Source organism: Procambarus clarkii, chromosome 13 (genome assembly GCF_040958095.1).
Source record: "Procambarus clarkii isolate CNS0578487 chromosome 13, FALCON_Pclarkii_2.0, whole genome shotgun sequence".
Classification (NCBI taxonomy): Eukaryota; Metazoa; Arthropoda; class Malacostraca; order Decapoda; family Cambaridae; genus Procambarus; species Procambarus clarkii.
This window is the reverse complement of record NC_091162.1, coordinates 31,325,765-31,350,261: the sequence shown is the minus strand read 5'-3', so window position 1 is coordinate 31,350,261 and position 24,497 is coordinate 31,325,765. Positions and strand designations below refer to the sequence as shown.

The 24,497-nt window shown below is 46.1% G+C and overlaps 1 protein-coding gene across 1 annotated transcript in view; it reads left to right on the top strand.

Annotated features, from left to right (window-relative positions):
• The window catches only part of l(2)09851 (WD repeat-containing protein 1 l(2)09851), a 201,618-nt gene that overhangs the window by 90,660 nt on the left and 86,461 nt on the right, over window positions 1–24,497 (top strand). Inside the window, exons 5-6 of the mRNA XM_069323846.1 lie at window positions 5,219–5,390; window positions 20,750–20,918. Of these exons, the coding sequence (XP_069179947.1) occupies window positions 5,219–5,390; window positions 20,750–20,918 (341 nt within the window). The remainder of the gene's footprint in view (window positions 1–5,218; window positions 5,391–20,749; window positions 20,919–24,497) is intronic.

The following is a 24,497-nucleotide window of genomic DNA, read 5'->3' as shown; positions in this document are numbered from 1 at the left end:
AGGTTCCCGGGGCTGACATGGGGGGGCCCGGGCCTGGGCCCCATTAGACCCCGCCGGGGTTTTCTACCCTCTTGAGTGGGGCGTGCGGTTACGGGGAATGGGGTTTTCCTTTTCCCCCTCTGCATACAAGTTTTGGGACATCGGCCCCTCTCTGGGTTCGGTTCCTAGTCCCTTCGGGTCCGTCGGTTCCAACCTGTCGGTTGGGTTCTCTTCTCCGTTTTCTCACCCTTCTTCTCTGGGACAGGACATCTCCGTCCTGTCGGGGTCGTGTTCCCCTAGTATTGGGGTTCTGCATAACCTTTAGTCTCGGGTGCGACTGTGCTTTTGTGCTTCTGTGGGATCTCGAAGGTTCGGGAAGGTCTTCGTTTTTTCCCGTATTATTGGAACGTCTGTTGTCTCTCGGTGAGGCTTACCTCCATTCCTTTTTCGGACTCATTGGCCCTCTTTCGTGCTGCTTCTTGGTTTTCGGTACTGTCTCGTTCTTTTGTCATTACAATACAACCTCGATTCAATGTACCTCGATTCAATGTACCTCGATTCAATGTACCCCGATTCAACGAATCTCCGGCTAGTTCGCACACTTTTTAGGCCGGATTTATTCACCCGGTTTGACAAACGATGGTTCGCCAAAGCGGGGGATGTTCGGATTTGCTTACGATGTCGAGGCAGAGTTCACAGACTGGTGGAAAACTTTCCAATTCCATTACAGGTTACAGTTAATAATTCCTTCATAAGACAAGTTGGATCACACAGTGAACCACACAAATGGACCACACAAGTAGGCCATACAAGTGAACCACAAGTGGTCCACAAGCTTACGATGTTGGGACAGAGTTCACAGACTAGTGGAAAACTGTCTCATTCTATCACAGATTATAATTAATAATTCCTTCATAAGACAAGTTGGATCACACAAGTGGACCACACAACAAGTGAACCATATGAACCAAGCACCAGCCAGAATGGTTAACACAACAAGCGACGCATATTAACCAAACACCCGCCAGAGAAGTCCAGACAAGTGAATGACTGAGTTTCAATGGTTTTTGTTCACTGATTTGTGGCACACTTATCTTTGTAAATTAATTTAAAGGCTGAAGCGTAAATAGCTAGCTAATGTGTTGAGATCTTCTTATATACATTTTCTGTAATGAAACAAGATGAGTGAGGGTGGAGAGGTAAGGGAATACAATATTGTACTATAAACCTCACTTTACAGTGAGGTTTCACTCACTTTCATCTGTGTTGTCATAGTTCAGTGACCCATGTCTTTGAACGTTTCAGGTTAATAGATCATTTCTAAAACTGGTGTTTTAATAACTCTTTATTATCCTAATTAAACTAAATAAAACCAAAAATATACTGTAATCTGATAGATATCTGCTATTTGAGAAATTATTTGTTATTGGTGGCACAACTCCAGCGCGAGTCGACGGGTCTAATCTGTGTCCACACAACACCATGCTTGTTTTGTTCGATTTTGTCGCCACAGTTCAGTGACCTACGGCTACTAAATAATAAAATTAATAAATCAGTTCTAAAATAAATATTTTTATAGCTCTTATTATTGTAATAATGTTGCTAAACTAAATATATAACCCAAAATTATATAATTTGATGTAAATCCAATATTTGGGAAAATTTTTACTTTGGCATATTTAATGCCTCTAACCTCTCCTCGTAGCTCTTGCCCTTCAGTTCTGGGAGCCACTTAGTAGCATGTCTTTGCACCTTTTCCAGTTTGTTGATGTGCTTCTTAAGATATGGGCACCACACAACAGCTGCATATTCTAGCTTTGGTCTAACAAAAGTCGTGAACAATTTCTTTAGTATATCGCCATCCATGTATTTAAAAGCAATTCTGAAGTTAGAAAGTGTTGCATAGGCTCTTCGCACAATATTCTTTATGTGGTCCTCAGGTGATAGTTTTCTATCTAGAACCACTCCTAGATCTCTTTCTTTATCAGAATTCTTTAAAGATTTCTCACATAATATATAGGTTGTGTGGGGTCTATGTTCTCCTATTCCACATTCCATAACATGACATTTATTAACATTAAATTCCATTTGCCAAGTGGTGCTCCATATACTTATTTTGTCCAGGTCTTCTTGAAGGGCATGACAGTCATCTAAGTTTCTTATCCTTCCTATTATCTTAGCATCATCAGCAAACATGTTCATATAATTCTGTATACCAACTGGTAGATCATTTATGTACACAATAAACATCACTGGTGCAAGAACTGAACCCTGTGGTACTCCACTTGTGACATTTCTCCATTCTGATACATTGCCTCTGATTACTGCCCTCATTTTTCTATCAGTCAGAAAATTTTTCATCCATGATAGAAGCTTACCTGTCACCCCTCCAATATTTTCCAGTTTCCAGAACAACCTCTTATGTGGAACTCTATCGAAAGCCTTTTTTAGGTCCAGATAGATGCAGTCAACCCAACCATCTCTTCCCTGTAATATCTCTGTTGCTCGATCATAGAAACTGAGTAAATTCGATACACAGGATCTTCCAGATCGAAAACCATACTGTCTGTCTGATATTATATCATTTCTCTCCAGGTGTTCTACCCATTTAGTTGTAATTATTTTTTCCAATATTTTGACTATTACACTTGTCAATGATACCGGTCTATAATTAAGGGCGTCTTCCCTGCTTCCACTTTTGTAGATTGCAACTATGTTAGCCTTTTTCCACACATCAGCTACAACTCCTGTAAACAGGGATGCCTGAAAAATCAGTTGAAGTGGAATGCTGAGCTCAGGTGCACATTCTCTCAGAACCCATGGTGAAACGCCATCTGGACCAACTGCTTTGTACTTATTTAGCTCCTTGAGCATTTTTTCCACTTCGTTTCTAGACACCTCTATGTGCTCTATGTTGTTCTCTGGAATTCTTATTGTATCTGGTTCCCTAAAGATTTCATTTTGTACAAACACACTTTGGAACTTTTCGTTTAGTGTTTCACACATTTCCTTTTCATCTTCCGTGAATCTATTTCCCATTTTCAACCTCTGAATATTATCCTTTACCTGCAATTTGTTGTTTATGAATTTATAGAATAGACCTGGTTCTGTTTTACATTTGTCCGCAATCCCTTTTTCAAAATTTCTTTCTGCCTCTCTCCTCACTGCCGTGTAGTTGTTTCTCGCATCTTTGTATCACTGGTATGTTTGGGGGTTCGGCCTCTTCCTGTATTGATTCCATTTTTGTGTCTTTCGGTCTCTAGCCCTCTCGCAATTTCTATTGAACCAATCCTGTTTCCTAGTTCTGCATCTCTGTTTTGGTATAAATTTTTTTGTGCCTTTATCATATATTTCACAAAACTTGCCATACATCTCATTCACTTCCTTGCCTAGCATCAAGTCTGTCCAATTATACTCACTAAAAAAATTTCTAAGGTCACCATAATGTCCTCTCCTGAAGTCTGTTTTTTCAACTGCTTCAACCTCCTTATTTTCTTCCAGCTTATAACGCATTGCATACTTTATTCCCAAAAAGACATGGTCACTTTTACCCAAGGGAGGAAGGTACTGAATGTCAAATATCTCTTCCTCCTTCCTGGTAAATATCAAATCTAGCATAGTGTGTGTGTGTGTGTGGGGTTATGGGGGATGAGGTGTGTCCGTGGTGGGGGAGGGACCGGCTGACTCCGTAAGCCTAACCACACTTGATAGACCTGTGACCCAGATTTGTTTCTTAAATGTACATCATCGTATATTTCTGGCAGGCTGGCAGAGAGGGAGGCTGGCAGAGAGGGAGGGAGGTTAGCAGGCTGGCAGGCAGGCTGGCAGAGAGGGAGGCTGGCAGAGAGGGAGGGAGGTTAGCAGGCTGGCAGGCAGGCTGGCAGAGAGGGAGGCTGGCAGGCAGGCAGGCTGACAGAGAGGGAGGCTGGCAGGCTGGCAGAGAGGGAGGCTGGCAGGCAGGCAGGCTGGCAGAGAGGGAGGCTGGCAGAGAGGGAGGGGGTTGGCAGGCAGGCTGGCAGAGAGGGAGGGAGGCTGGCAGGCAGGCTGGCAGAGAGGGAGGGAGGCTGGCAGGCAGGCTGGCAGAGAGGGAGGGAGGCTGGCAGGCAGGCTGGCAGAGAGGGAGGGAGGCTGGCAGAGAGGGAGGCAGGCAGGCAGGCTGGCAGAGAGGGAGGCAGGCAGGCAGGCTGGCAGAGAGGGAGGTTGGCAGGCAGGCAGGCTGGCAGAGAGGGAGGTTGGCAGGCAGGCAGGCTGGCAGAGAGGGAGGTTGGCAGGCAGGCTGGCAGAGAGGGAGGTTGGCAGGCAGGCTGGCAGAGAGGGAGGTTGGCAGGCAGGCTGGCAGAGAGGGAGGTTGGCAGGCAGGCTGGCAGAGAGGGAGGTTGGCAGGCAGGCTGGCAGAGAGGGAGGTTGGCAGGCAGGCTGGCAGAGAGGGAGGGAGGTTAGCAGGCTGGCAGAGAGGGAGGGAGGCTGGCAGGGAGGGAGGGAGGGAGGCTGGCGGGCAGGCTGGCAGGGAGGGAGGGAGGCTGGCAGGCAGGCTGGCAGGGAGGGAGGGAGGCTGGCAGGCAGGCTGGCAGAGAGGGAGGGAGGCTGGCAGGCAGGCTGGCAGAGAGGGAGGGAGGTTGGCAGGCAGACTGGCAGGGAGGGAGGGAGGCTGGCTGGCAGGGATGGAGGCTGGCAGAGAGGGAGGGAGGCTGGCAGGCAGACTGGCAGAGAGGGAGGGAGGCTGGCAGGCAGGCTGGTAGGGAGAGAGGGAGGCTGGCTGGCAGAGAGGGAGGGAGGCTGGCAGGCAGGCTGGCAGAGGGGGAGGGAGGCTGGCAGGCAGAGAGGGAGGTTGGCAGGCAGGCTGGCAGAGAGGGAGGGAGGGAGGTGGGCTGGCAGAGAGGGAGGGAGGTTGACTGGCAGAGAGGGAGGCTGGCAGGCAGGCTGGCAGAGAGGGAGGCATCAACCTCCTGGAGGCATCACCTCTTCACTGCAACGAACCGGAGTTGGTCCCATATGTTTCACCGAAATGAGGTTGCACTGTTTAAGAAGAAACGAATCTTGAGGGAATAATTTTTTCTGTGTACCGAGGAATTGTCATATATAATAACGGCACAGCAGAGTTGTTAAGGACTCAAAAGAGCTGATAGGAATTATAGGTGTTGATGTATCTTAGTATGTCTAGCTACAGGGCTCCACTGGCCACTACCCTTTAAACAGAAATAGGTGTTTTATTACATTTAATGCTGACTTTTTATTACAGGAACACTTGCCACTGGCGACTGTGAGAAGAATATTTATGTGTGGAAGCCTAATGAAGGAGGTTCATGGGCAGTTAGCAGTACACCTTACACAGCACACACTGCTTCTGTTGAAGACATCCAGTGGTCACCAAATGAGCCGCATGTTTTTGCCTCCTGTTCTGTTGATAAGAGGTATAGTAGTGCATATTATTTTATTATGTATCTTTGATTTTTTTCTTTATTGAACACAGCTACTTAAACTTCAGCACAACTACTGTAGTTATAAAAATATTTGACAAATTACTTAATAACTTTCTCCTTTCCAAATGGCAACTTAACACTTTCGCGCTTTAGATTAGAGATAACTCGTCGCCGTTTTTTCTTACGATTCCGCATAACAGCCTACTTTTCTCGTCCATCGAAAAAATATTTCTATAAATTCCATTTTTTAACCGAAATGGATGGGGATACTCTCAGATTGGCCTTAGCCTTATGACTCAGCCTTATTGGCGTGGAACAGCGAGGAATGGCCAACAACAAGAAGCATACCACATGTTCCCGACATAGATGCCAGCGCAGCTCCTCCTGCTGACGCGGCAGTTTCAACACCCGGGCCATCTGGTGCGAGGCGTCCTCTGTTCACCTCAACACCTCAAGCCCACTCATCAACCACAAATTCTGAAATGGACATTGAGGACATCGAACCACTTGATGTTTCTGATTTCATAGAAGATTCTACTACAAGTTTGGTGGTTCCTGTAGAAGACAATATTCCTCCAGTGCATCCAAGAAATACAAGAATTATAGATTCAGAACAACGTCTCAACTACAAGTTGATGCATGAACTCGTGCACTTGGCTAAAAAAAGAAGATGCCGTGTTTGTTTCAAGTCTAGCAAAAGGAGGGACGTGATATATGGATGTAAAACTTGTGATGTGGCACTGTGCGCTGCGCCTTGCTACACAAGGTACCACCGAAGAAAGATATTTTGGGTGGAGAAAAAATAACCACCGGCAACAGCTTCACTCCACCTAAGAAACATCAGATGAGCAACTTCAGGATCAGAAGCCTGAAGATGGTGGAGTGAAGAAAAAATGCTCAACTGTTGATCTTCAATCAACATAGACAGGGTAAGTACACCTATTTGGAATTTTTTATCATCTATAAGAAGTTATATTATATACGTTTTGTAGAGAATTTATTTGCGAATTTTTTGGTACCAGAATGAATATTATATCACAAACTTCTATGAGTAAAAAAAAAAAAAAAACACAAAGTATGTTTGGGGGTGTGGCGGGTGTGGCTCTGGGTGTGGCGGCCGTGTGGCAGTGGGTTCCCTTTAGCCGTTGATATATCCAACACGTGGGAAATATTTGTATGTGTTATGTATATGTCTGTGTAGGGAATTTTACTGCGATCACTGTCATACAAATTATAAAATGTTTCAACAAGTATAAACATGACAAACATCAAACGAACGAAAACAATGCGTTCGTTTCTGCCGCGAACGCATACTGAGCGACGTGGTTCTATATTTGGCGCTTCTCTTACACATGCTTTGTACAAATGTTATACATTTCATCTTATAGAAAATTTTATTGCGAACACATTGGTATAAAAAAGAAATACGTACATAGAAAAGTAGGGTCAGGAAACGTATAAATGTATAAACTTTCCAAGCATGATTTCCCCCCTGTGTTTTCGCCAGTGCGCTCGCGGCTAACTACTCTCCACTTCACACACTCTTGCGGGTGGGCAATTACCTATATTAAACATGCATATGCATATGTCCGTGTAAAGAATTTTATTGCGATTCCAATGATACCAAAATTAGTGATGTAGGACAACTGTAGGCTTCGCAACCATTAAGAGAGTGGAAACATTTTGTTGCTGTTTGGCGCTCTCGGCGAGTGATCTGCATAGTTTTTTATTTGGTGTTGATACTCCTTATGCTTGGGCGGCATTTTATAGGTATGCTCTTATAGACAATTTCATTGCGAACACAGTGATACCAAATTTAAATACGTGCGCCTTTAATTATTGTCAGGACAGTCAAAAGAGTGTACACTTTTTCGGTCTTACCGCGTAGGCGCGCGAAGTGCCGAAAGCATCTGTGGTATTGATTTTTTTGAGCGCCGAGAGCGCGAAAGTGTTAAAATATGGAATACAAGAAGGGGAAAAAAGTTCTGGATATGTAAAATTTTGTACTAAATTCTGATATTAATATCAGTTCCTCAACTTTGAATAAAGAGTTAGTCCTTGTATTTGTTTTCTTGGGGGAATCCCCTTGTGGCTGGCTTCCTGAAGCTATCTTGCCGAGATGGCCCCAAATTACTAGATCACATTTGTGGAGGTGAGTTTGTCCTACTGGAGGTAAGAGCCAGTACCTGGCTACCCTCCTTCCCTCTCATCCTCAGAGGTAAAGCAAACAGGTGAAACTCTGCCACCTCACTAGGGAAGGCATCCAGAAAGTCAGCGAACCATTGCAGATCACTGCTCCAGAAAGTCAGCGAACCATTGCAGATCACTGCTCCAGAAAGTCAGCGAACCATTGAAGATCACTGCTCCAGAAAGTCAGCAAACCATTGAAGATCACTGCTCCAGAAAGTCAGCAAACCATTGAAGATCACTGCTCCAGAAAGTCAGCGAACCATTGAAGATCACTGCTCCAGAAAGTCAGTGAACCATTGCAGATCACTGCTCCAGAAAGTCAGCGAACCATTGCAGATCACTGCTCCAGAAAGTAAGCGAACCATCGCAGATCACTGCTTCAGAAAGTCAGCGAACCATTGCAGATCACTGCTCCAGAAAGTCAGCGAACCATTGAAGATCACTGCTCCAGAAAGTCAGCGAACCATTGAAGATCACTGCTCCAGAAAGTCAGCGAACCATTGCAGGTCAATGCTCCAGAAAGTCAGCGAACCATTGCAGGTCACTGCTGGGTTAAAAAAGACCGAAGCCTCACAACCTGCCAAACCACCTTTCCCAACAGTGTTAACACTTTCGCGCTTTATATTAGAGATAACTCGTCACTGGTTTTTCTTACGATTCCGCATAACTGCCTACTTTTCTCGTCAATCGAAAAAATATTTCTATAAATTCCATTTTTTAACCGAAATGGATGGGGATACTTTTGTTTTGTAGAGAATTTATTTGCGAATTTTTTGGTACCAGAATGAATATTATATCACATAAACTTCTATGAGTAAAAAAAAAAATACACAAAGTATGTTTGGGGGTGTGGCGAGCGTGTGGCAGTGGGTTCCCTTTAGCCGTTGATATATCCAACACGTGGGAAATATTTGTATGTGTTATGTATATGTCTGTGTAGGGAATTTTACTGCGATCACTGTCATACAAATTATAAAATGTTTCAACAAGTATAAACATGACAAACATCAAACGAACGAAAACAATGCGTTCGTTTCTGCCGCGAACGCATACTGAGCGACGTGGTTCTATATTTGGCGCTTCTCTTACACATGCTTTGTACAAATGTTATACAGTTCATCTTATAGAAAATTTTATTGCGAACACATTGGTATAAAAAAGAAATACGTACATAGAAAAGTAGGGTCAGGAAACGTATAAACTTTCCAAGCATGATTTCCCACCTGTGTTTTCGCCAGTGCGCTCGCGGCTAACTACTCTCCACTTCACACACTCTTGCGGGTGGGCAATTACCTATATTAAACATTCATATGCATATGTCCGTGTAGAGAATTTTATTGCGATTCCAATGATACCAAAATTAGCGATGTAGGACAACTGTAGGCTTCGCAACCATTAAGAGAGTGGAAACATTTTGTTGCTGTTTGGCGCTCTCGGCGAGTGATCTGCATAGTTTTTTATTTGGTGTTGATACTCCTTATGCTTGGGCGGCATTTTATAGGTACGCTCTTATAGACAATTTCATTGCGAACACAGTGATACCAAATTTAAATACGTGCGCCTTCAATTATTGTCAGGACAGTCAAAAGAGTGTACACTTTTTCGGTCTTACCACGTAGGCGCGCGAAGTGCCGAAAGCATCTGGGGTATTTTTTTTTTTGAGCGCCGAGAGCGCGAAAGTGTTAACAAATGGTCAAAACTTTCTTAAAACAATGTGTGCTCATTCACCCCACCTCTCCCACTCGTTTGAGGAGGGAGGGAAAGCCAGGGCTCAGAGTCCACTGTCTGAAGCCCTCGCTTCCTCAGCTGATGAGATGCATTTCAGACATCTCCAGTAGGACCACCAGGGTTGTCAATACCTATGGTTGCCACTGGTGCTGTGAGTTTTTACCTCTCGATACTCGTATCCCAACTCAAATTCTTATGTAGAACATGAAATTAAATACTCAAATAATCATGCAATTGAGTACAACGACACCTCAACTTACAAATGACCCTAATTACGAACTTTTCGGGTTACGAGCTAAATTTCTTCAGAAGATTTGAATTGGGTTACAAACTTTGCCCCGGGAAACAAGTTTGTTGATACTCATATGGTTGACCTTGCGCGTAGTGGCACGGCCATCGCGCCTCAGTTTTCCAGTGCCTCCCACCTAGTGACAATTGTGCCTGAATTCTTTGTAAAGAATTAGATTTTTTTTTATTTTTGGCTATTTGAACATAAAATGTTTATTATATATTTTGTCATGGGTTCCAAGAAAGCCAGTGGTAAGGTTCAAGCCAAGAAAACACATGTGAGAATGACCATAGAGGAAAAAGAAGAGATCATTCATAAACATGAAAATGGTACACAAGATGTTGAACTAGCTAGGCAGTACAACAAATGCATGTCAACGATATGCACTGTACTTGATAAGAAAAAGGCCATTTTGAGTGGCAAAAGGCGTATCGACAATCACAAAACAAAGAACACAAACACTTGAGGATGCTGAAAAGTTATTAATTTGGATACACAACAAGGAGTTAGCAGGTGATAGCGTTTCAGAGGCCATCATTTGAGAGAAAGCAAGGTAATTGCAGTAAGACCTTTTAACCCTTAAACCGCACAAATCATATATATATGATTTCAGTGACAAAACCGAAACCACGCATGTCATATATATATGATTTCATGTCTAGCGCTATAATTTAAATGCCCTGCCTGGGATAGGGGCAGCTATAGTGCACCGAAGACTGATAGTTGCCAGATGCCACCTAGAAAAAAAATCCAGGCCAACATTCTTGGGTGTGAGAGCTTCAGTATTGAGGAGCCACCAAGGCTGTGATAGCATGAGCTCACAGCACCGCTGTTCAGCTTGTGACCACAGTATCGCCTACAAATGCTATAATATATATGTTTATGCTATTATTTAGCGATGATAGTATTACAGAAGACCCCTGACTGAGATAAAACTGACTCAGGATTCTGATAATAGCAGGATTGTGGTGATATTTAGTGCTGTGCTCCGTGGAGGGAGGAGTAATGCTGTGGGAGGGAGGGTGGTTGCGTCGTCTTCTGACTCTGTGTGACCACCTTTTATTGACTGCACTCACCATACCAGCTTAGTGGTTCGCTATGGTGAACACAAATTAGATACTTATATATAACGTGTGTATAGAGTGTAATAACAGCAAGAGGAGTAGGTTGGGAGCCGCCATTTTGGTGAGGGAGGTGCGTCGTCTGCACGACTTACCATGTTTAGTGGTGGCCACTATGGTCTTTGGGCACCATACCAGCTTATTTGTACAGGTATGGTGAATAGAACGAGTAGATACTTATATAAAATGTGTGTATATAGCATAATAACACCACAAACAGTATTGTTGTAGGAAAAATATTAGTGCGATTGGCCTTGAGGGCGGCCGCCACCAGCTGACTGTGTGAATAGCTACGTCTTTGTGCCTTTACTCACAATACAAGCTTTGATGTACAGTTATGGTGAACAAAACATGTAAATACATATGTATAACGTCTGTGTATAGTGAATAAATGCAAAAAGAGTATTGTGGGAGGAGAATGAGGACGAGTGAGGTGTTGTTGAGGGAGTGAGGGGCAGCGAGTGGCTGGCTGGTGTGTGGCGGTCACTCCTCATTGCATTTTGACTCGCAATACCAACTTAATGGTTCGTTATGGTGAGCAAAACATGCAGATACTTATATATAACCTGTGTATATAGTGTAATAACAGCAAAACTATTTCTTTATTGTTTTATGAACATAATAATTGAATCACTTATATGCATACCATAATTTTGAGTACAACGATAGTTCACACATTTTATTATATAAATATACCACAATTCACTCTATTGAATAATATTAATGCAAAAAACTAAGAAAAAATCAACCAGAAACATTGAAATAAAAAGGTAATAATATATTTGTGGTAACTGCTGCCTGACAGCTCGAGCAGAGTAGACCTCATCTGGCGAAGGCGTGCTGGGGGGGGAGGTGTTTACTCCGTTTACTCTCACTTGGTCCCACTATTTGTGGTCATTTCGGGTCGTTTTCACCGCCCAACACCACCAAAGGCTTTGGGCGGCGGCTCCTCTTGGGGTTTCAGGGGTGGTGGGACAGACTTCTTTCCCGTGTCTGTCGGGTCATCTTGGTGTGGGTTTCCTTGGACGTGGTCGAAACGACTTCGTTCCTAAAGTGGGTTTCTTGCTTGTTCTGGATCCAAAACGGGACTGAGCGGATCTTTTGTTCATTCTGACTTGGCCCATCTGAACTGTTGGATTCTTTGCCCTTCCTTTGGATGATCATGTTTTCCCAGGTCCTGCTCCTTCTCGAGCCAGGCGCTTGGATGATTTCTCTAGACCTCAAGGACGCTTATAGGTACGTTCCTATTCATTCGAGGTTCAGGGATTGGTTTGGTTTCATGGTAGGGCAACAGGCTTACCGCTTTCGTTGCCTTCCCTTTGGTCTGAATCTGGCACCTCGCGTTTTCAGGCTCTTAGGGTTGTGGTAACCCGTCTTTGTTAGGTCTTTGGGTTTTGGCCTACCTGGCATTCAACCTCAACGACTGGTTGGTGTGGGGCTCCCAGCCGGTATACGTGTTTACTCGCCACAGATTTGGTTCTTCCCAGCTCGCTGGGATGGGGTTCCTGGTAAGTTGAAGGAAGTCCCATTTGGTTCCGTCCCAGGTTCGGACTTGGTGAGACCTTGTGTGGGATTCTCAGATGGCGTCCCATCTTTCTTCTCTTTGCGGCTTTGCTCCGGCTCCTGTCCCGCTTTCTGCCTTTCTTGGGGGGACCCGTGTCACTCGTCGGTTGCTCGAGCAGCTGTGCGGGTGCCTGAAATTTGCCATGCTGGTTTTTCCACTAGACAGTGTTTGGTTTTGGAGGCTGTTCTGGTATCTCCGGGACAGCTCCTTTTGCTGTTCTTGCGATTGCTGGTTCATCCTTGGGGTCCTTGCACCAGTTGCTGCGTCTCCATTGCTATTCTTCAGGTTTTTCGGGGTTCGGTGCAATGGCGCCTTCCCTTGCCCTCGCTTGATGTGTTCACGGGCATCTCGTCCCTCGGCTGGTGCTTAGTGACCAGTGCGCTCACCTGGCCTGCCAGGGGCATTGGGGCTCCATCCTTCCATTTGGCTCACAGCACGGTGTGAGAGTTTGCGGCTGTGTGGCAGTCGCTGCGGAGGATTCTGATCCCTCTGCGCTCTTTTATCCGGCTCCCATCAGACTGCGCCCCTGCGGTTCATCGTCTCAACCAGGGGGGAAGGGATCTCTGCAGTCTATGGCTCTTTGGGGCTGGTCGCTTCGAGTGGCTCTTCTGCTGAGTTCTCAGAGTTTGGCTCTCCACGCTGTTCACATTCAGGGAGTGTCCAACATCCTGGCAGACGGCCTGTCGAGCTCCCTTCCTATTATCACGAAGTGGACTTTCAACGACGCCGCCTTCCTTTGGCTTTGCTGGACGTTCGGGGCGCCCGAAGGTGGCCCTCTTCACGTCAGTGTGATCTCAGTCTCCTATTATACGTGGCACCATTCCTCGACTGCGAGGCCGTCGTGGTGGATACTTTTTGGTGAGATAGGTGGGGGGTTCCTGTACCTTTATACCCTGGTCCAGCTGTTGCTCCGGGTGTTAGCTCAGCTCGAATCGTATCTGAGGAGAGTGCTTCTCCTGGCCCCACGGTGGCCGGCCCAGCCTTGGTTTCAGGGGCTGCTTGCTCGGTGTCCGAACCCAAGACTTTTTCCGTGGCTCCACCTCTTTCAGCAGGTCGGGCCGGTGAGGTACCTCACCGGTTTACCCTACTCTTCCACTCTTCATGTCTGGTCTTTTTTATGTGGGTGCATTACCATTTATAGTGTGATCAGGTGGCTTCTTTGATTGTGTCCCACTTGCAACCCATTCTTGCACATTCGTATAGTCAATATTGACTTATTAAATACGTGCATATGTGACATACTGAACATACTAGTTTACCTTGAAAAGCTTCATAGAAAACACCGACCTTACCTAACCTTCTTAGTATGTTAAGATAAGCATCTTATTGCTTCGTAATTACAATTATTACTTAACCTATTATAGGTATATCATCACCATCCTCTTGATTCTACGCTTCCTGACGATTTCTCCCTCCATAGGCACCTTGTTGTTTCAGTAGATGCCTCTGTTACCTTCAATCCCACCCTTCTCGGTACACATGTCATTGCTGCTGCTCCTCCGGATGCAGCCTCCCGCTTGGCCGCCTTATCCTGCCTTGGCGAGACCCCTGTTCGGGGTCTCCAAGAACACTCGGTTGAATGCCGTTGTTGGCACTATTCTCCTCCCACCCCATGTTGCAACCGGTGTTCGGAATCTCCAGGACTGCAATGAAGATATTCGGCATATCCTCGAAGCCCAGGGCCATTCTGTCCTCCAGGTAGACAAGTTTACTCATTCCCCTCATGGTCGTCGCCGTCAACCCCTTCGGATTGTGAAGATTACCTTTGATGGTAGGACCCTTCTGCCCTCTGTCATTCTTGCTGGCGCCAGGTGCTCCATCCAAGAGTACATTCCCTCTCCTCGGCTCTGTAATAAGTGCTGGAGGTTTGGGCGTGGAGCCCTCCGCTGCTCCGGTACTGTCTCTCTGTCCTGTGTGTAAGGACGAAGGTCAATCCAAGTCGGAGTGCACTTCTACCCAGGCTCGTTGCCTCAATTGCGGTGAGGCCCACCCTACCTTCTCCCGCGCGTGTATACATTACAAGCTTGAGGCGGCCGTCCTCAACTTGAAGCACTGGGAATGTTTGTCTTTTCCTGAGGCAAGGCGTCAAGTTCGCCCTCTCCCACCTTATGTTAAAGTCTCTTATGCTCGCGTGTTGCGTTCTTCCTCTCCTCGTCCTTCCTGCCTTCCTCGGTCTCACAACCGTTTCCAGGCTTTAGACCCAAACACACCCACCACCACCGCCTCTATTCCTTTGAGTTCTGTCTCGAAGTGTCCCCCTCATGGCTCTCTGTCTAGAGTTCCCCGTGTTTCTCCCCCAGTCTGTCATGACTCCTGTGTCTTCTTCCTTGTCTCCCTCCGATCCTACTTCCCATCCTTCTCCATCTCCTAGTTCTCCACGTCGCCTGTCAGCGCGAGCTGACGTCCATCGCTCTCCCAACGGCCATCATGTTTGCTCTCGTTCTGCTTCTCCTGTTGAGACACTTGAATCTGTTGCCCAGTGCATAGTTGCTGGGACGCCTGTCTCCTTGAGTCAGAAGCGAAAGCCTGGCTCCTCACCTTCCTCCTCCCCAGCAGGTAAGAAGGCTTCGCTTTCTTCCTCGCCCCCTACCTCTGACACACTCGCTCCATCCCCTCCCATTTCGGTGGTTGCACCCCTTGTTCCTATTCTGGAGGTTTCTTTGGCCCCTGCTTCCTCCTTGGTTGCTGCCCTTGCTGAGGTTCACTCCTGGTTTCTGCCCCTCATGCAGCTGTCCTTGACCCTCGGTTGTCCCCCTCCCCCTCCTGTCCCTGCACGTCTGCCTCTGGTCTGTCCTCCTGCTTCCTTCCCTCCATCTTTACTCAGTTTACCCATGCTCTCTAACCCTAACTTCGCTGACCCTGATCCTGTGATTCTTTAACGTGCTGTGTTCCCTTTTCAACTTTGTTTCTTCGTTGTTCAATGTTGCTGTCCTTTCTCTTCTTGTCGATGTCTATTCTTCAATGGAACATTCGTGGTTATTATGCCAATTTCTTTGAACTCCAACTTTTGATTTCACGGTTTTTGCCCCTTTGTGTCTGTCTCCAGGAGCCGATGCTTTGTGCTCGTCCTGGTTGCTTCTGTGGCTATTCCTTTCCCTACCCCCTCCCCCCTAGCTGTTGCTGGGCTCCTAACTCTTCTGCTCTCTTGATTTGCTCTGATGTTCCCTTTCTCCCTTTACTTTTTCCATCGCTTCTCCATTGTTCTGCTGCTCGTATCTGTGTGAGGAAATGCTACATGGTTTGTTCCATTTATCTTTTCCCGAGTATCCCGCTTTCTCTTGTCGATCTTAAACACCTACTGGACTCCTTACCGGAACCTGTGCTCCTGCTAGGTGATTTCAATTGTCGTCATACCCTTTGGGGTGATGTTCTGACAAACACCCGGGGTTTTCTTCTTGAACCGTTCATCCTCTCTTCTTCCTTGCCTCTTCTGAATTCTGGTGAGCCCACTCATTTGGATTCTCGGACTCGCACCCTTTCCTGTCTTGATCTTTCTCTCTGCTCGTCGTCTCTATACTTGGATTTTATGTGGAGAGTTCTTGATGACCTCCATGGCAGTGACCATTTCCCCATCCTTGTTACTTTTTTCTCTTTTCACCCTCCCCTTCCCTAGGTGGCAGTTTGGTATGGCGGACTGGAACCTATTTACCCTCAGTGCTGCTCTCTCTGAGGATAAATAGGGTAAATTAAATTATTAATTAAGAGGGTAAATTACCCTCTCCCCTTCTGCCTCTCTCTCGCACTCTCCTTCTCTTTCATGACACCATCTTCGACGCTGCCCTCTGCTCTATTCGTCGCTCTTCCTCTCGGGGGCCATGGAAGTGTGTTCCCTGGTGGAATGCAGACTGTGCTCAGGCTGTCCACAGTAAGCGTGCAGCCTGGAAGAGACTCCACCGCCAGCAGATGGCTGATTCTTTTCTTTTGTTTCGAAAGGCGAGTGCAGTGACTCGTAGGGCCATCCGTACGGCTAAATGTCAATGTTGGATGTCATGTCTCCACCATTATGTCCGAAACTCCTCTGCCGCAAATCTGGAAGTGTATCCGCAAGATAGCGGGTAAGTTTGTTCCCAATGTCTTGCCGGTCCTTCACCTCCGTGGTACTCTTGTGGCGGACCTGTTGCAGGTCACTACCGAACTGGGTTCCCACTTTTCTTCTGTTAGCTCTGGTTCTCATCTTCCTCAATCTTTCCTTCTTCGTAAACCTGTCCTTGAGTCTCGTCCTTTAGATTTCTGCACTCATCTCCAACTTCCCTATAACAATCTCCTCTCTCTCTCTCTGAACTTTGGTCTGCCCTGGCCCTCTGCGGTTCTACGGCGGCGGGCTCCGATGGCATTCATTATGGCATTCATTCGCCATCTCCCTCCATGCACGTTTTGGTATTTACCGAGTCTGTATAATTGGATCTGGGAGTCGTCGTCAGTCCCTGAGGACTGGCTCGATGCCGTTGTCCTCCCTATTCGCAAACTGGGGTCTTTGGGGACTTCCCCTAAAGACTTTCGCACTATTGCCCTCACAAGTTATATCTGCAAACTCCTTGAACGTATGGTTAACGTTCGACTGATGTGGTTCTTAGAACACTATCACCACCTCTCCCCTTCTCAATTTGGTTTCCGCAAGTGCCGCAGCACAGCGGATGTCCGGGTGAACTTGGAGGTCTATATTCGTACTGCTTTTGCTGAGAAGACCTCCATTGTTGCGGTCCTTTTTGACCTGGAAAAGGCTTACAACACCACTTGGCGACAACATATTCTGTCCCAACTTCATTCTTTTCGCCTTCATGGTAATCTCCCTCTTTCTCCAAAGTTTCCTCTCTCGTCTTTCCTTTCGGGTGAGGCTTGGTCCCGCTCTCTCTGCCTCTTTTCAGCAATACGAAGGTGTGCCCCAGGGTAGTGTTCTGAGCACTACTCTTTCTGGTTGCCCTCAATGGTCTTCCTTCCTCTCTTCCTTCTGGCATCTTCTCCACACTCTATGTCGACGATCTTACCCTTTGCTGTCAGGGTGATGATTCGCCTCTCCTTCAACGCTGGCTTCAACTTGCGATTGATGCCGTGTCGTCTTGGGCCACCGATCATGGCTTCAGGTTCTCTACGTCTAAGACTTGTGCTATGACTTTTACTCGGGAGCGTGTCGTTCTTCGTCCTTCTTTGTCACTTTATGGTCACCCCCATTGTGTACAAGGATTCCGCTAAGCTTTTGGGGTTGATTTTTGACACTCGTTTGTTTTGGTCGCCCAATATCTCTTACCTCCGAGTTGAATGCTCTAAGGCCCTTACCCTCCTTCAGGTGTTGTCCCATATTTCTTGGGGAGCAGATAAGCGCGCACTCCTCGCTTTACATTCCTCTCTCGTCCTGTCTAAACTCGATTATGGTTGCCCTGCTTACTCGTGTGCTTCTCCTTCTACTCTTTGCCGTCTTGATGCTTTGCACCATACTGGGTTGCACCTCAGTTCTGGTGCCTTTCGTTCGACTCCCGTCCTCAGCTTGTATGTTGACACTGGCTTCCTATCTTTTTAGGACCGCTGTGATCGCTACTGTCTTCGCTATCTTGCGTGGTCCTTACAACATCCTTCCTCTCGCCTCTGTCGTGCTTTAACTTTTACCCCTCCTGTGGTTCCTGTTCTTCTTCACCACCTCCCTCTTTCTGTCCGGTTATCTCGCTTACAGGACTCTCTTTCGGTTCATATTTCTAATATTTCTCCTCGTGTTGTTCCTTCTTTGCCCCCTCCACCCCCCCCCCCCCCCTGTGGAGAGTCCCCCTTCTGCAGTTTTGTACTTCCTTAACCTGCATCACTAAAGCTTTTACCCCTCCTATGGTTCTGAAATGCCTTTTCCTTGTGCACTTTTCTTCACACTTCCGCTCCTTTTCCATCTTCACCGATGGGTCTAAGTCTGCGGACAGTGTAGGCCACTCTGTTATTTTTCCTGACAGCACTTATATGTGTCGCTTACATCCAGAGACTAGTATCTCCACAGCAAAACTTTAAGCTATTCTCTCTGCTCTTCGTCTCCTGCTTTCTCGTTGTCAATCTTCCTTTGTAGTTGTCGTTGACTCTCGGAGTGCCCTCGTGGCTCTCGGGTCCTTTAATCCAGTTCGTCCAGTGGTTGTCGAGATACAGCATTGGCTGTTTCTTATTCACAGTAAATATTAGTCGGGTGAGTTTTGCTGGGTTCCCAGCCATGTTGGTGTGTCTTTAAATGAGCATGTGGTGCTGCCGCTAGGGAAGCTGTCCGCTCCGGTTCCATCTCTCATAAAAGTATTCCTTATTCTGACTTTTACCCAGTTATTCATTCCTCCATCCTTACCTGTTGGCAGGCTTGCTGGTCTTCTGTTACTGATAAACTGCGTACTCTTAAAGAGTTGTGTGTCCTCATGGCCGTCTCCCTACCACCGTAACCGGCGATGGGAAACAGCTATGGCGAGATTGTGTATTGGCCATACTCGCTTAACTCAAGGTCACTTAATGGAGCACCGCCTTGCTCCTTATTGTCCAAATTGCATTGTTCCTCTTATATTCGTGCATATCCTTGTTGAATGTCCTGACTTCCAGGACAAGCGTGTCTTATTTTCCGACCGTCCTCTGCGGTTGCTTGTACTTGATAGAATTCTTGGTGAATCGGATACTTTTGATATCTTTCGCCTGATGCGTTTCTGTTCTCGTATTGGCATCCTTGCTGATATTTAGCGCCCTCTGATTATTCCGCACATTTGATGGTGCTACATAGCCTTCCCGGTTTGGTGCCTTCTTTTGATAATTACTTACTGACACCACTAGGTGGATGGTGAGAGTTGTGTTGTGGATGGTGTGAGTGTTGTGGGGGATCTATCTTGAGGTTATCTTGAGATGATTTCAGGGCTTTAGTGTCCACAGCCCGGTCCTCGACCAGGCCTCCACCCCCAGGAAACAGCCCGTAGCAGCTGTCTAACTCCCAGGTTCCTATTTGCTGCTAGGTAACAGGGGCATCAGGGTGAAAGAAACATTTTGCCCATTTGTCTCCGCCGGTCGGCCGAGCCGGTCGGCCGAGCGGACAGCACGCTGGACTTGTGATCCTGTGGTCCTGGGTTCGATCCCAGGTGCCGGCTGTCACGGGCTGCTTCCTGGGGGTGGAGGCCTGGTCGAGGACCAGGCCGTGGGGACACTAAAAAGCCCCGAAATCATCTCAAGATAACCGCTTCCACCGGGGATCGAATCCGGAACCTCAGGACTTCGAATCCGAAGCGCTGTCCACCCAGCTGTCAGGTGGTGTGAGTGGTGTGGGGGATGGTGTGAGTGCTTCCCTTGACAACTTCTACCACTGACAACCTGCCTTCCATGAGAATATGTAACTTACACCACCTGCCCCCTAACAATAAACCCTAACTACTAACAGCACTTGCCCACTGACACCATTTTATCACCATTTTTATCACCATTTCTCCCTAGAAACAATGGGTAAGGATAATAAAACGCTGTATAACTGTTTACACTTTGGCGAATCACAATTGATGACCGCCAGCTCCGACGCTCGGCCTCGGTGACCGCTTGGACGAACATTCCTCGCTTAATCGAACATTTGTATGTTCCACTGAACATTTGATACCAAATTCAATTTGTTCGGCTCTTCTGGGAATTCGATAGAGCGGGGTTCGTTAGACTGAGGAAGCACTGTATGTACCAGGACTAAATGGGTACTTAACCTGTCCACCCAGCAAGGCAAGCCATGTCTCCAATTATGTTGCCATGTCCTACTCAAATGAATACTTGAACCAACACACATACACATATAATATTATATTTATATTTCTTATTAAATGAAATACTCCAAGAATCCAGGAATACATGGATTCATAACAAAGGCCAGATCCCAAATTTGTACAGCTAAGTAAGAGCCAATGGGGAGTAGAAATGCCATCTTCTTGAGTTATCTTGAGTTGATTTCGGGGCTTTAGTGTCCCCGCGGCCCGGTCTTTGACCAGGCCTCCACCCCCAGGAAGCAGCCCGTGACAGCTGACTAACTCCCAGGTACCTATTTACTGCTAGGTAACAGTGGCATTCAGGGTGAAAGAAACTTTGCCCATTTGTTTCTGCCTCGTGCGGGAATTGAACCCGCGCCACAGAATTACGAGTCCTGCGCGCTATCCACCAGGCTACGAGGCCCCCAATAGTCACAGAGAGCACTATACGAACATCTGAGATCCATGACTGCTCAATACTCTCCCACTAAGCATAAGAAATATTGTCGGAACAAAGGTGGACTTGTTTAAAAATCAATTAGACAAGTGCTTGCAAGATCAACCAGGTTTAAACATTGAATATGTGGGGCTGCTCATGGCAGCAGCCTATTGGACCAAGTTATCCAAGGCAAGCCTGGCCTCCGACTGGGCTTGGGGAGTAGAACAACTCATGGAACCCTCTCCAGGTAAACTACAGGTACAACTCTGATTTTAATCATAACTTACTGTGTTTATTCTGTCAACAGTATCAGGGTGTGGGATGCTAGAGCAAGCCCAAGCAAGGCATGCATGGTGACAGTCCCCAATGCTCATGACTCTGATGTTAATGTGATCCACTGGAACCGCAATGAACCTTTTATAGTATCAGGTGGTGACGATTCTAAAGTTCAAGTCTGGGATCTGCGACAGTTACAAGTAAGTGTGTCAATGATCTGGGAGTTGTATAGTGATAAGATGGTGATCTCCATATTAGATTTTAGCCTAATTACTTACTTTAATTTTGACAAGTTTTCACAAGTTTTTCATGTGATATGAACACTTTTGTGTATTAGCTTGAAACTTTAATTTATGCATGGGAGTATACAGATGGTCTTTGAGCTGAACGTCATCACAAATCTCTGGTCATTTCCTTAGGCAGTATCAAGCCCTTCCCATAATACTGATGAAGCTCGCTAATCCGGACTATATGGGAAGGGCCCCCTCCCGGATAGGCCGGTCATCCGGATTAACAGACATTTTACCAGGAAGTCCAAAAATGAACATATTCAATTTTTCTTGTAACCAACCAACGTAATTTGAATTTCCTCACACTATAATTAGTGTAATCACCTAAGTGTAGTTACATGATGAGAGCTACGCTTGTGATGTCCTGTCTTCCCAGCACTCTGTCGTGTAACGCTTTGAAAATACTGACAGTTTTGGCCTCTGCCACCAACTCACATTCACCTGTGTAATTACCTAAATGTAGTTACAGGATGAGAGCTACGCTCGTTGTGTCCTGTCTTCCCAGTGCTCTGTCATATAACGCTTTGAAAGTACTGACAGTTTTGGCCTCCACCACCTTCTCACCTAACTTGTTCCAACTGTCTACCACTCTGTTTGCGAAAGTAAATTTTCTTATATTTATTCGGCTGCTTTGTTTAGATTAACCCTTAAACTGCTCAGCATAAGGGAGCATAATTTGAAAAATATTTAAATTATGTGAAAATTACTTAAAAATGTTAAACAAATCTCTTAACTTATTGGCTTCAACATCGTGAAACTTTTGTCAAAATATTTTCAGAAATTGATTTTGGACGAATATTTAAAAAAAAAAAAAATTTGTTGATAAAGAAAGCAGCTCCTATTAACTGGAACTGATGGACAATGCAATAATAAAGTGATGCAAGCACCTGTCCGACACAAAGAAGAATAGTAGTAAGAAGTGTCCACAAAGTGGACATTCAGCTGGTTCCTTTATAGCATTGGTGAGTAATACAGAATAACACAAATAATAATGAGTAAGTATGCTATTATGCGCTACATGTATTTTGTTATATATCATTTAAATACATTGCCCAATGTTGTTAGCAGTTACTTGCAACAATGTCCAAAAAAGTTTTTTCTGGTGGGAGCCCCTTCTGCTCCCTGGAGCTTACTAGGCTGATATGCTGATGTCAGACTTTGGCATCAGTCATGTGTATGGAGTTCTTATGGGCCTACCGGGGACCACGAGCCAGAACCTGGCCCCCTCAGAGAGGCATGGGCAGCCTATAAAAACCCCTGTGTGGTTGGAAGCATTCTATGTCTGCCATTGACAGGGTCAAGCACCCAAAAAGGTTAGCATCCCAAAACAAACCCCTATTCTGGTGAAAATATTGCTCCCAAAAGTGGTAGAACTCCCCTAAAAGAAACGAGCAAACAAGGATGATGTCATACGTCGCTGCGCCACTGTCTGCGCAGCTCCCACCTCCTCAGGAGGGGGAAGGGTGAAAGAAACTCTGCCCATTGTTTCTCGCCGGCACCTGGGATCGAACCCAGGACCACAGGATCACAAGTCCAGCGTGCTGTCCGCTCGGCCAACCGGCTCCCTAGGTTGCTCACCCAGATGCCCTGGAGCTGCCCCATTTTGCTTATAGGGACTCAGACTTGGGGGTCGCTTCGACCCTGGTTCTGTTGGCTGGTCCTCGTCCTTCCCCTCGTGTGGTTCGTTCTGGTCCCCCTTTCCCCTGCTTCCGACCTGAAGCGTCTGAGGGTTTCGGAGCCGGAGCAGGGTTTAGATGGTCTTGAGACTCGGGCAGTCTCGGGGGATGTCCCTTCCCGTATGGCAACGGAGGCATTTCAAGTCTTGTCTCCCAGCTGAAGCCACCGGGTCTGACCAGTGGTCCCCCTTCCGTGGCTGTGCCGGCTTTGTCTTTTGAGTCCGGTGCTTTGGGAAATGACTCGGCCCCGGATCCTGCGGAGGTGGATCCCAGGGCGGGGGAAAAGGCTGACTTGGGGACCTTGGGCCCCGCTGGACCCTGCCTGGGTTTTTCTACCCTCTGAGCGGGACTTGTTGTTACAAGGAGTGGGGTTCTCTTTGCCCTCTCTGCGTACGAATTGTATTTGGTGTCTGCCCCTCCCCGGGTTTGGTTCCGTGTCCCCCGGGTGCGTCTGTTTCATCTTTCTGGGGGTTTTCAGCTTCTCGCATCCAACTTTCTGCGGTGCTGGCAGCCCTTGTAATTACCTAAGTGTAATTACCTAAGTGTAGTTACAGGATGAGAGCTATGCTCGTGGTGTCCCGTCTTCCCAGCACTCTTTGTCATATAACGCTTTGAAACTACTGACGGTCTTGGCCTCCACCACCTTCTCACTTAACTTGTTCCAACCGTCTACCACTCTATTTGCGAAGGTGAATTTTCTTATATTTCTTCGGCATCTGTGTTTAGCTAGTTTAAATCTATGACCTCTTGTTCTTGAAATTCCAGGTCTCAGGAAGTCTTCCCTGTCGATTTTATCAATTCCTGTTACTATTTTGTATGTAGTGATCATATCACCTCTTTTTCTTCTGTCTTCTAGTTTTGGCATATTTAATGCTTCTAACCTCTCCTCGTAGCTCTTGCCCTTCAGTTCTGGGAGCCACTTAGTAGCATGTCTTTGCACCTTTTCCAGTTTGTTGATGTGCTTCTTAAGATATGGGCACCACACAACAGCTGCATATTCTAGCTTTGGCCTAACAAAAGTCATGAACAATTTCTTTAGAATATCGCCATCCATGTATTTAAATGCAATTCTGAAGTTAGAAAGCATAGCATAGGCTCCTTGCACAATATTCTTTATGTGGTCCTCAGGTGATAGTTTTCTATCTGGAACCACTCCTAGATCTCTTTCTTTATCAGAATTCTTTAAAGATTCTCACATAATATATAGGTTGTGTGGGGTCTATGTTCTCCTATTCCACATTCCATAACATGACATTTATTAACATTAAATTCCATTTGCCAAGTGGTGCTCCATATACTTATTTTGTCCAGGTCTTCTTGAAGGGCATGACAGTCATCTAAATTCCTTATCCTTCCTATTATCTTAGCATCATCAGCAAACATGTTCATATAATTCTGTATACCAACTGGTAGATCATTTATGTACACAATAAACATCACTGGTGCAAGAACTGAACCCTGTGGTACTCCACTTGTGACATTTCTCCATTCCGATACATTGCCTCTGATTACTGCCCTCATTTTTCTATCAGTCAGAAAATTTTTCATCCATGATAGAAGCTTACCTGTCACCCCTCCAATATTTTCCAGTTTCCAGAACAACCTCTTATGTGGAACTCTGTCGAAAGCCTTTTTTAGGTCCAGATAGATGCAGTCAACCCAACCATCTCTTTCCTGTAATATCTCTGTGGCTCAATCATAGAAACTGAGTAAATTCGATACACAGGATCTTCCAGATCGAAAACCATACTGTCTGTCTGATATTATATCATTTCTCTCTAGGTGTTCTACCCATTTAGTTTTGATTAGTTTT